Source organism: Castanea sativa, chromosome 12, assembly GCF_040712315.1.
Source record: "Castanea sativa cultivar Marrone di Chiusa Pesio chromosome 12, ASM4071231v1".
In the NCBI taxonomy this organism is placed as follows: domain Eukaryota; kingdom Viridiplantae; phylum Streptophyta; class Magnoliopsida; order Fagales; family Fagaceae; genus Castanea; species Castanea sativa.
This window is the reverse complement of record NC_134024.1, coordinates 31665486-31677728: the sequence shown is the minus strand read 5'-3', so window position 1 is coordinate 31677728 and position 12243 is coordinate 31665486. Positions and strand designations below refer to the sequence as shown.

At 42.3% G+C, this 12243-nt stretch overlaps 1 protein-coding gene across 1 annotated transcript; it reads left to right on the top strand.

Moving 5' to 3' along the window:
• Nucleotides 1–294: 294 nt before the first annotated feature.
• On the top strand, nucleotides 295–2329 carry LOC142621015 (protein NODULATION SIGNALING PATHWAY 2). Its single transcript, XM_075794337.1, is given in 3 exon segments — nucleotides 295–1139; nucleotides 1142–1437; nucleotides 1439–2329. Coding segments are annotated over 3 exon segments (1575 nt in total). The 5' UTR covers nucleotides 295–421; the 3' UTR covers nucleotides 2000–2329.
• Nucleotides 2330–12243: the final 9914 nt, after the last annotated feature.

Below are 12243 nucleotides of genomic sequence, written 5' to 3'. Positions count from 1 at the left end.
TTTAAAAGAAAAAGGTGGAACTCGAGTATAACAAACTCGAGTTCCATGCTTAAAAGGAAAAAAAAAAAAAAAAACCCAAATGAAACTCGAGTATAGGAAGCACGAGTTCTGTTTTTTTTTTAAATAGAACTCGAGTTTACTAAACTTAAGTTCCACCCTTTTTTTTTTTTTAATTAAAGTCAGGAGTAAATCGAGTTTGAAAAACTTGATTTTAGATTGGAACTCAAGTTTCACAAACTCGATTTTCAAAAAACAATCCAACTCACTAAATAACATCAAAAGTGTGTTGTCTATCTAATATTTTTTTGAAGAAATGCTGAGCAAATTTTGCCCTTTTTACTGTCTCCTTCTAAATCTAACTTTCAAACCCACTCACATTCACATATAATTTTCGTTTCCTAAACCCCCCACCCTCTTGTGTATGAGCTTGGTTAACAGCTCAACCATAGCTATGGCCATCGCCATGGATCATGTTTCGCTCGAGGTCGACCATTCTGGGTATGGTTGTGACTGGCAGAACAGGCCATCAGTGGTCGACTGGGAGTCTTTTCAGCTTCAAGGCCACGATGATTTCCAAGACTTGATCGAGTCGATGATGGACGATGGTGGTCTTGTTTTGGCTCCTGGTGGGGCTGTGGAAATAGAAGGGTCCCACGAGGAGTCACACTCGAATTCGAATTCAAACTCGAACTCATCAGAATCGACAGACATGGTTGTTGTCGATGAAGAAAATGATGAGGATTACAAAGGGCTAAAGCTGGTTCACCTTTTGATAGCAGCAGCTGAAGCTCTTGACGGCTCGAAGAGCCGAGATCTAGCTGGGGTGATATTGGTTCGGCTCAAGGAGATGGTTTCATCAGCTTCCACAGATGGAACTAAAACTAACATGGAAAGATTAGCGGCGTATTTTACCGAGGCCTTGCAAGGTTTGCTAGAAAGCGCGGTGGGCGTACACAAACATCATCATCATCGTAGTGATCATAGCCACAGTCATCATCATAGTCATTCTAGTCATAACCATAACCATAACCTTCGTCAAAGTCAAACAGACATCCTCACCGCGTTTCAGTTATTACAAGACATGTCCCCCTATGTCAAGTTCGGACATTTCACGGCGAACCAAGCTATCCTCGAAGCTGTGGCAAACGTGTCCACATCGTTAATTATGATATCATGGAAGGGATTCAATGGGCATCGTTGATGCAAGCATTGGTGTCTCGAAAAGAGGGCCCTCCTGGCCCACACCTTAGGATCACAGCAATCACTAGGGGTGGTACTGGTAGTAGTGGGAGAAGATCAATCGGGACCGTTCAAGAGACTGGCCGTCGATTGATTGCTTTCGCTGCATCTATCGGTCAGCCTTTCTCGTTTCATCAATGTCGGCTGGACTTTGATGAAACGTTTCGACCCTCTGTTTTGAAGTTGGTACGTGGGGACTGGGGAATCCCTTGTGGTGAATTGTATGCTCAATCTGCCCCATTTTAACTTTCGAGCACCTGACTCCGTGTCTTCTTTTTTATCCGGAGCCAAGAGCCTTAACCCGAGAATAGTGACCCTAGTGGAGGAAGAGCTGGGAACCGGACCCGTTGGGAAACCCGATTTCTTGGGTCGGTTTATGGACACACTGCACCATTACTCCGCGGTTTATGATTCTTTGGAAGCTGGGTTTCCTATGCAAAGCCGAGCAAGGGCTTTGGTGGAAAGAGTGTTCTTGGGGCCCCGAATATCCGGGTCATTGGCTAGGATCTACTGTAACCGTGAGAAACCAGAGGAGACTCAGACTAGCTCTTGGGGGGATTGGTTGGCTACGGCTGGACTCAAGCCTGTGACCATAAGCTCAGCCAATCATTGTCAAGCAAAGCTTTTGTTGTCCCTATTCAATGATGGGTATAGGGTGGAGGAGGTGGCTAATAATAAGATCGTTTTAGGCCGGAAATTACGGCGTTTGTTGTCAGCTTCTGTTTGGACAACAACTTCTTCTTCCGACTCTGACTACTAGTTTCACTTCACTTCAATTATGTTGTTTCTCTGTTTTTCTTTAATTTTCTCCAACACCCAGACGTGGGTTTTGAAGTTTGAACCTTCTCCGCAAAAAGTTGTTGGGGTAACAGCTCTTTTTTTGGTTTTTAAGACAATGTAGCTCAAAATAACCATTTTGAGCTAGCTCTTTTTAAGATTCCCCCCACTTTTTCTTTTTGTTTGTGTGCTTTGGTTTCAAATAAAAATCAAAATAAATAAAGCTATTCCAGAATCCAGACCGGTTATGGAATGCTTTTTGGTTTACAATTTTATCATTGTCTTGAGCATATCAAGTGAATTTGGCCAAAAAAGTGAGTGGCTTATCAAAGTGGATGATATATTAATATGTGATTTGTATCTTTTTCTGAGAAGATGGTATGTGCTTTTTTTTTTAAGTCTGCTTCAAAACGTACTTGTTCTGATGTACAGGAAGAGATACTAAAGAAATTTATCCCTTTTATGATCATTTCCAACAATAATGCCCAAACTTCTTATAGATTTCACTGACCTTCAATGTTGTGTAATTCTCAAATCATGCTTCAAACGTTTGGTTGAAGCTTGATTTATGTTAATTGAGAGTTCCAAAAATACTAGTGATCACTATCTTTTAGTTGTGGAGTTTGTATTGATTTCCCAACATTGTTTCATTTTTATCTTTATAACCAGCTTTTTTTCTTGTTTCATTGTTGCTTTAACAAAAAGTGTGTGTGTGTATATATATATATATATATATATATATATATATATATATTCATTTTTCATTGCTTAACTCTTCATTGTTTATCTGCATTCAATCATATTCAGCTATGTACAGATTTTTTGCACACTTTCAAAGAAATACACAAATTCTCTAGATTTGCTGTTGGTAGAATTCTGGTTTAATTATATGATGGAAACAATGTATCTATAACCCTTTAATAATTTCAGTCGAGTGGGGCCGAATGTCATATATTAAAGAAAGAAAATTCTTTGCACCTCCAAGCCTACTTCAATTCATCCATTGTTCTCCTTCAGAACTTTTCCAACATAATGTGCTATTTGTGTTTTCGTTCTTTCATTATAATAACACTTAGTGCTCTTGTTAGCATGTGTTCTTTATTTATTTCTTCTTTAAAAATTCAAATAGGCCTCATATGTAACTTACAAAAGGTTTTATTAATTTTACTGTTTAGAGATAGCCAGGCCAAAATGGGGTTTTGCCCCTTTCAACAAAAACAAGTAGTAAAATGCTCATGTTTTGAAACTATTTAGGCATATGCCCCTATTTTAAACTTGATTTTTAGAAAATCGAGTTATAGGCAAAAAAACTTTTAAAAAAATTACATGAAAATCGAGTTACTTGCAAAAATTACATGGAACTTGAGTTCCGTGTAAATTTTTGCAAGTAACTCGATTTTCATTAAATCGAGTTTTTCATTGAAACTCGATTTTTAGAAAATCAAGTTTCAAAATAAGGGCATATCGCTAAATAGTTTCAGAATAAGGGCATTTTCCTACTTGTTATTTTACCTTTGCATAATAAACTACAACTTTTATATAAAAAAAAATTTAAAAAAAGCTTCCAAATACAACACATGTGGTACTTTGATACCAAAAGGAAAATTTACAGCCAAAGACCTTGTAACTGAATTGGCACCTCTTTATGTATAAAGTGCTTGGGAGTCTAGAGGGGAAAGGTTTCGAATTGCAGAGTTAGCAACATATTGTAATTATTTCAACTGTTTTAAAAACCGGACCGGCTGGTACGATCGGTTCAACCGGGAACCCGGAGCCAATTCGGTCCGATAAAAACCCCCAAAACCAGTCAAAAACCAGAAAACTAGTAAAAAACTGGGGTTGAGCCAGAAATTTTTTTAAAAATTGTTAGATGCCAAGTTCGGTTTTTAAAACCATGATTATTTCTCCAAAAAAAGAAATCACAAAATGAATCTAAAAATAAATAGGGGTTTAATTGATAATCCAAACTCCACCTCACAAGCAAAATATAATTTGCTTGAACAAGATCATGGACAAATTTATAATAATATACATAATTATGCAAAGAAAAAAAAAGCCAAAATGTGTGTATATATATATATATATATATATATATTCATTTTTCATCGGTAACTTTTCGTGGTTAATATACATTCAACCGTACTCAGTTATATCATGGAAACAATATGCTTGTAACCCTTTAATAAATTCAGTCGAGCCGAATATCGTATATTAAAGAAAGAAAATTCTTTGCACCTCTAAGCCTACTTCAATTCATCCTTTGTTCTCCATTAGTTTTCTAACATAATGTGCTATTATTTTTTGGTTCTTTCATTATAATATTGTAAGTGCACAATTGTACCCGGACCCAAAAACAAGTGTTGGGCTCAGGCCCAATGAGCCTTATACAATAAAATTTGTAGAGTATGGATTTAAAATCTAGGTTCGGGATATTGGAAGTTTGATTAATAGGCTAGAGTGCCACTATCTGTGCAAATGACAAACGAATATGACAAAGAGACCTCCCCGGACGTAAGCCGAGGACGAGTTGTATAAATATTCTCTTTCTATGCCAAAGTTTACAATCCTTAGTTCCTATCTTTTTCAACAGAAGGTGCAAATCCCCCTCTCTTTCCTCTCTCTTCTCCTTATATACTTCTTCTTCTTCACTGGTTTATCCACGTGTCGTACAAATCTTTCCCTTGGATACTTGTCCCATCCACCGCCTTCTTGAAGTTTTCAAACAATAGCAGGGAGGCTGAATTCTACTGTTCATAGGTCACTTCCCCATTAATGCGGCCAGGGAGGTAGATGCAGGGTCTTTAATGTGGAGGTAGCAGTCTTTTCCTTAGATATTTCTCTCACATCCTTTCTTCTAAAGGGTGCTTGGATCACCCTCTTACCCATCAGTTTTTCCAGAATTCTGCCTCTAACTCGTTTAGCAAGTCCCAGGGTCATTGCTGGGCTTGTTCGAGGAGACATTCCTCCTCGGACCTTTACAGTGCAGATTGACTTGTGAGCCTAGAGGCCCTAATCAAAACAAACTGGTACCAGCCAATCAGGCCCAAAGCCCAAATGTTTATTCAAGAGTTTTTATCCCCCACAATAGCCCCTCAAAACTTTATTTTGCCCCTCCCATCCGAGGAGAGAAATAGAGTTTTGATTTGACCAGCATACCTCCCACACGCTTTGTAAACCGCCACGCGTGTATGGGTCCTTTCGTTCCCTGAAAACGCTTCTGACGCTTCGAAACCCGGAACACGCGCATTTATGACCACAAGTTACATCCTGTTCCCCACGTTCAACGGTGAGATGAACATCCAACGGTCCAGGTTGGCTCTGAAAATTTGAGCGGGAGAACTTTAATTTCGAGGCTGCCTCCCGCACGTCAAAACGCCAGAGACCTGTACCTTCATTCATTCTTTTAGAGATCTATCGCATCTAAGTGTCAATCATCACCTTTTCTCTCTAGAAGCTCATGAAGAATTGCATAACCAACTCCCGTAAGTTTTCGCTTTTCTTTATTCATTCCTTCTCGGCTTCTGTCCACGGCCACCATTTAAACTCCTTTTCTTCCTTCAACTTTCATTTTTGCTCTCACCAAATGGGTAGATTTAAGTGTTTGGTGGATTCTGACGCCGGTATGGAGGGTTTTAGGGCTAAGTACCAAATTCCCAATGACATAGGCTTAAGATACTGCCCAGTAAAAGCCGTAGGTAGCGCTAGGAGAGATAGAGAAGTCATCATTCCCATGATTGCCTTCATAGAAGGTGGGATGACTCTCCCCATGAGAAATGTGACTAGTGAATACCTTCGCAACCATAGGTTATGCCCAGATCAGTGCGCGCCAAACGTGTTTAGGGTTCTAGGTAGTGTTGACGCTCTGAACGAGCAAATGGGCCTAAACCTCACATAGCATGACATTGCCTATATGTACGAGTGCCACAAACTCAAAAATGTAGGATATTACATTAAATCCCGGTCTAGCATAGTTAGACTGATTTCCTGTCTTCCTAAATCCAACAAAGGCATGAAGGACGACTACCTCATCGCCTCAGGAAACTGGTATGATGGTCCTCACTGCCCAGTCGAATGGGGAGAGCCAGGTGTGACTCCTTAGGAGTTAAATTTCTTAACCCGTGATTCAATCCCGTTACCTTTACCGTTTCAATTCATATTGCACACTATTACTTCTTGTCTTAATGTTTATCACTAATCTGACCATGTTTGTTTTCTCGGATGCCTTTTTTCTCACAGGTAAACAACACGTATGTCCACATCTCAGCCTTTGCAACGTTGCTGACTTGAACCGTGTCCTCCGCTTCGAAGTATTTGTCAGCGAGGACCTACAAGTGAGGGCTGCCCACCTGATACTGGGATACGACCCCATATCAGTGGACTTCCAAGAAATTGAAAATGCAATCATCGCGGGGGATAGGCGACACTGAAGGATAGATGTGGCAAGACCAGGCTTCCTTTCCAATCGCGAACTTCCTGACGATCCCACCACCATTCTATACACACGCCCTATCGCAGTGATTCCCCTCTCGGCGCACTCCCAGACAACCGCCGTCCGAGAAGAGCAAGCGTCCTCGCAACACTCGTTGGACGAAGAGATAGACCAATTTCAATTCGAGGACGTCGAAAGGCCTCGAGGAGATCCACTTGTTATTCTCTCGGACGACGAGCACGCGTCCACCGAGACTTCGGGGATACAAGGTCTGGTGATTGCCCAGCCTGACTCTAGTTCCGAAGAAGAAGAGATGGACGCTCTAAAGCAATTGATGCACAAAAGGGGCACAAGAGTCTCCCAAAAGGGAGTAGGTGGGTCGCAGGTCCCTCCGTCCTTGCCCCCACCCCCTCCTCCCTCCGATCCTAAGCCTCCCGTTGCAGAGCCTAAGAAGAAAAGGAAGGGTGAGGCCGATGAGGCAGATGGGAAGAGGCAGAAGAAGCTAAAATAACAACAACCCCTACAACAAAAACCTAGCAAAGGAAAGGAACGTGCCTCTTCAATGGAAAGCGGGGAGAACAGGGACCTTGCCGAGGTGCGCTGTGCACCGGCTAACTGGTCTCCCGAGCTTAAGCTGGACGGGGCACCAATCTCTTGCCAGTCTAACATTAGGGCGTTCCAACAAGTCCATGCTCTCCACCTGGCCGATGCCTTGGAACGTCCCCTTCTTCTTCCCAAGGACATGGAAGCACTGGACAAGATGAACCAACCCCATCTGTTCCTTTCGCTAAAAAGGGACTTGGCCCTGGTAAGTATTTGAGTCTTATCCTCGCCTTATTTTTCATTACACCTTATTGTAAGAAACATTCTTATGTACTAGAGACTTGTGTTACTAATAGTGCATCCATTTTGATATTTCACCATAGGCCATCCAGGAAGTCTTTGCTGCCGAGAAGTGGGTGGAGGATTCTCAGAAGAAGGCTGGACTTGAACTGGAGCTTAGGCAGGAGACCGAGAAGTCCTTAGGCCAGGTCCTTGCGCAGAATGAGAAGCTAACCACGCAGCTAGAGGAGCTAAAAAGGGAAAAGGATGGTGCCGAGGCCAGTCTGAGGATAATGAGGACCCAGGTGGAGGGGCAACGCAAGCTTCTTCGTCAAAAGGATGAAGAGTTATCCAAAACTCAATAGGAACACTCCGACTTGAAGAAGGAGCTTGCCAGGATGAAGGACGAGGCTCGTACCTTCAAGGACTTCATAGAGGCCGCGAAGAAAGCCGCTTTTAAGGAAGGCGTAGTGGCGACAGAAAACCAGCTAACTGAGGAGTTCGTCGGGCTGTGCCGAGAGTATTGCTAGCAAGTTTGGGAGGAAGCCTTAAATGTGGCAGGGATTCCCTCAACTTCCGAGTTGAGGAAGCCCGAAAACGTTTGGCTTCCCCTAGACATCCAGGAGATAGAAGAACTTCCTCCTGTCACCCCTAGCCCTGAGACAGCACCTTCCATGCTCCCTCTTAAGATCCCAGAGCCCATTCCTACTCCTACAGAACCTACGAGTTCCAATAAAGAGAAAGAATAGGGTGAAGGTGTCGAGGAGGCTACGAGCCAAAGCGCCGAGCCTAATGTCCCTCCACCTGTGGCAATAGACAAGGGAAAACAAGCACAGTCCTTATTTGAAGTAGAGCTAAAATGCACAGAGGCTGCCAGCACTTCGGAGCAGAACCTCCCTTCAAAAGCTTAGGGTCTAGGCTAGCTAGGACTTCTCCCTTTTCTTGCTATGTAACAGATTTTTAAATTTTTTGCTTGGAATGTACATTAACAGAAATTAATGACAAACTATTTGGTTTGATTTTCATTTGCCTTCCAATTTTTTAGCATAATAATGCTCATCAGCACAAAAATGAATGAATGGAACAATTAACACCACTTGCAATATTTTAATTTGTCATGACTTTAAATAGAAACACACATACTTAGCTTATACTTTGCAAATCATGACCCACGAACAAAACATATGTGAAACAGCAATATACAATCAAAAACTTAACTTAGAATTTAACTTGGGACGTAAAGCAATCCAAGTGTTTCATTAACTCTTCAGCACTAATGTGATATGGTTTTTTGCTGATGTTCTTAAAGTAAAGGGTTCAAAGACCCGACATAACCAAACTTCCTTTCCAGAACAAGTAGGATGCCAATTTTTACAAGGCATGTGGTCTGAGGACCATACATGTCCAAATTTTTATCTAATACTTAGAAATTGAAACTTGAGATGTTAATTTCCTCAAAGTAGAAGGTCTGTGGGCCCGACATAACTAAGGTTCTGTTTAACACATGATAAGATATCAATTTCCACAAGGTATATGGTCCGAGGACCATCTATGACCAAGTTTCTATTTGATACTTAGAAATTGCAACTTGAGATGTTAATTTCCCCAAAGTAGAAGGTCTGTGGACCCGATATAACTAAGGTTATGTTTAACACATGATAAGATATCAATTTCCACAAGGTATGTGGTCCGAGGACCATCTATGACCAAGTTTCTGTTTGATACTTAGAAATTGTAACTTGAAATGTTAATTTCCCCAAAGTAAAAGGTCTGTGGACCCGACATAACTAAGGTTCTGTTTAACACATGATAAGATATCAATGTCCACAAGCTATGTGGTCCGAGGACCATCTATGACCAAGTTTCTGTTTGATACTTAGAAATTGTAACTTGAGATGTTAATTTCACCAAAGTAGAAGGTCTGTGGACCCGACATAACTAAGGTTCTGTTTAACACATGATAAGATATCAATTTTCACAAGGTATGTGGTCCGAGGACCATCTATGACCAAGTTTCTGTTTGATACTTAGAAATTGTAACTTGAAATGTTAATTTCCCCAAAGTAGAAGGTCTGTGGACCCGACATAACTAAGGTTCTGTTTAACACATGATAAGATATCAATTTTCACAAGGTATGTGGTCCGAGGACCATGCATGACCAAGTTTCTGTTTGATACTTAGGAATTGTAAGAGATAAACCCAAGTACATATTGATAATTTGAACCACAAACGATAAAAGTGCTTTTTATTAATAATAATACCTTCGTAGGTTGTTTACATTCTAGGGGCGTTGTACAATTTTTTCATCTAGATCAGCTAGTCGATATGATCCTATGCCTACTACAGAGATGATCCGATAGGGTCCTTCCCAATTTGGTCCTAGCTTTCCCCATGCTGGGTTTTTGGCAGTACCCACAACTTTTCTCAACACCAAATCCCCAGGCGCTAGTGGCCTTAGCTTCACATGGGCATCATACCTTCGTTTAAGCTTCTGCTGATAATAAGCCATTTGGACCATAGCGGCCTCTCGCCATTCCTCAACCAAATCTAGGCTTTTCTCCAAGAGACCATTGTTATTTTCTAGGCTAAAAGAACTCGTCCTTAGCGTGGGGAAACCAGATTCTAAAGGTATCACCGCATCGGCCCCATAAGTCATAGAGAATGGTGTTTCTCTAGTGGATCTGCGCGGCGTAGTCCGATACGTCCATAAAACATGTGGTAGCTCTTCTACCCATCTACCTTTCACGTCATCCAGCCTCTTCTTGAGTCCATTGACTATGACTTTGTTAGCGGCCTCGACCTATCCATTTCCCTGAGGATAAGCTGGGGTGGAGTATCTGTTTGTGATGCCCATGTCACTACAATACTTCCTGAAAGCTCTACTATCAAATTGAACGCCATTATCTGAAATAAGTATGTGGGGTACCCCAAATCTAGTGATAATATTCTTCCAGATAAACTTCTTGGAGTCGATATCCCTAATATTTGCTAAGGGCTCAGCTTCGACCCACTTAGTGAAGTAGTCGGTTCCCACGAGTAGCCACCTTTTGTTTCCCACAGCCCTCGGAAAAGGCCCTACTATATCCAATCCCTATTGAGTGAAAGGCCAAGGACTGGACAAAGGATTAAGGACTCCCCCAGGCTGATGAATGTTGGGAGCGAACCTTTGGCATTAGTCACACTTTCTCGCGTAGTCTTGAGCTTCCCTCTGCATATTAGGCCACCAATATCCCTGAGTTAAAGCCCTATTGGCTAAGGACCTTCCCCCAGTATGGCTTCCGCAAATTCCCTCATGCAATTTTTCCAAAAGTGCCTCCGTTGACTCAAGGTGTACACATAACAAGTATGGTCCAGAGAAGGAGCGTTTATACAATTTCTGATCCTCGGATAGCCAGAAACGGGGCGCTTTTCGATGAATCTTATCTACTTCAGACTTGTCCTCGGGAAGAATATCGCTTTTTAGAAAAGATATCACAGGGTCGATCCAACTAGGTCCGGGCCTTATCAGATGGATACGGACGGCACTTGCAGTGGTCAGAGTTGGTTCTAGCAAGTCTTCAACAAGGATAATCCTAGGCAAACATTGAGCCGAGAATGTCGCCAAAGTGGCCAACGAGTCTTCATGTGTGTTTCCACTTCTAGAAACGTGAGAAAGGATAAAAGAATCAAACTCGGATTGTAAACACCTGACCTAGGTCAAGTACTCTTGCATTCTTGGATTCCTAGCTTCCATGGTCCCCGTCACTTGGCCTATAACGAACTGAGAATCCGAAAACATATGAACTTCCTTTCCCCCCATTCTACGTACCATATTCATACCAACTAAGACCGCTACGTACTCGGCCTCGTTATTAGTGGCCGAGAATGCCAATCTCAATGATTTTTCAAAGACAATTCCCTCAGGGGACACCAAAACAAGTCCAACCCCAGACCCCCTTTAGTTAGCTGCCCCATCAACATACACTTTCCAAATCGGTGGTCCTTTGCTCGTGATCATGCCAACTGACTTTTCATCCATGTGTGATTCCTTCGCAGTTTCTTCTAATGATGGTTCGACGAACTCTGCCACCAGATCCGTGAGAACTTGGCCCTTCACCGAGGTGCGTGCCATGTATTTGATATCAAAAGCTCCCAGAATAGTCACCCACTTGGCTACCCTCCCCGAATAGTCAGCACTTCGCAATACTGACTTGAGAGGCAGTTGGGTCAAAACCACCACAGTGTGGGACTGGAAATAGTGAGGAAGCTTCCGCGTGGCATGGACTACAGCCAGAATTGCCTTCTCTAAAGGCAAATAACGCATTTCAGCTTCATTCAAGGATTTGCTGACATAATAGACCGGTCTCTGTACCCCGCCGTCGTCCCTTATAAGGACCAGGCTGACTGCATGGATGGCCACAACTAGGTATGCAAACAGGATTTCATCAACCTCCGCCCGAGACATAATGGGTGGCCGGGAAAGATATTCCTTAAGTTGCTCGAAAGCTAAAGCACACTCCTCGGTCCATTGGAATCCTTTCCATTTATTCAACAGTTGGAAAAAAGGTCTGCACCTGTCAACTGAGCGAGAGATAAACCTGCAGAGAGCGGCGGTCATCCTGGTCAACTTCTGAACTTCCTTAGGATTCTAAGGTGGTTGTAAGCCTTGGATGGCTCTAACCTGCGCTGGGTTCACCTCTATCCCTCTATGAGTCACCATGTAGCCCAGAAGCTTTCTGGAACCCACCCCAAAAGAACACTTTGAGGCATTAAGGCGCAGCTTGTACTTCCTAAGTATTTGAAAGGTGTTGTCGAGATCTTTTACATGCATAGGCACTGCCTTACTCTTTACTACCATATCATCCACATATACCTCCACGGTCTTTCCAAGTTGCGATTAAAACATTCTGGTCATCATCCTTTGGTAAGTAGCCCCTGGCGTTTTTCAACCCGAACGGCATTACTTTATAGTGATAGTTCCCTGTTGGAGTAATGA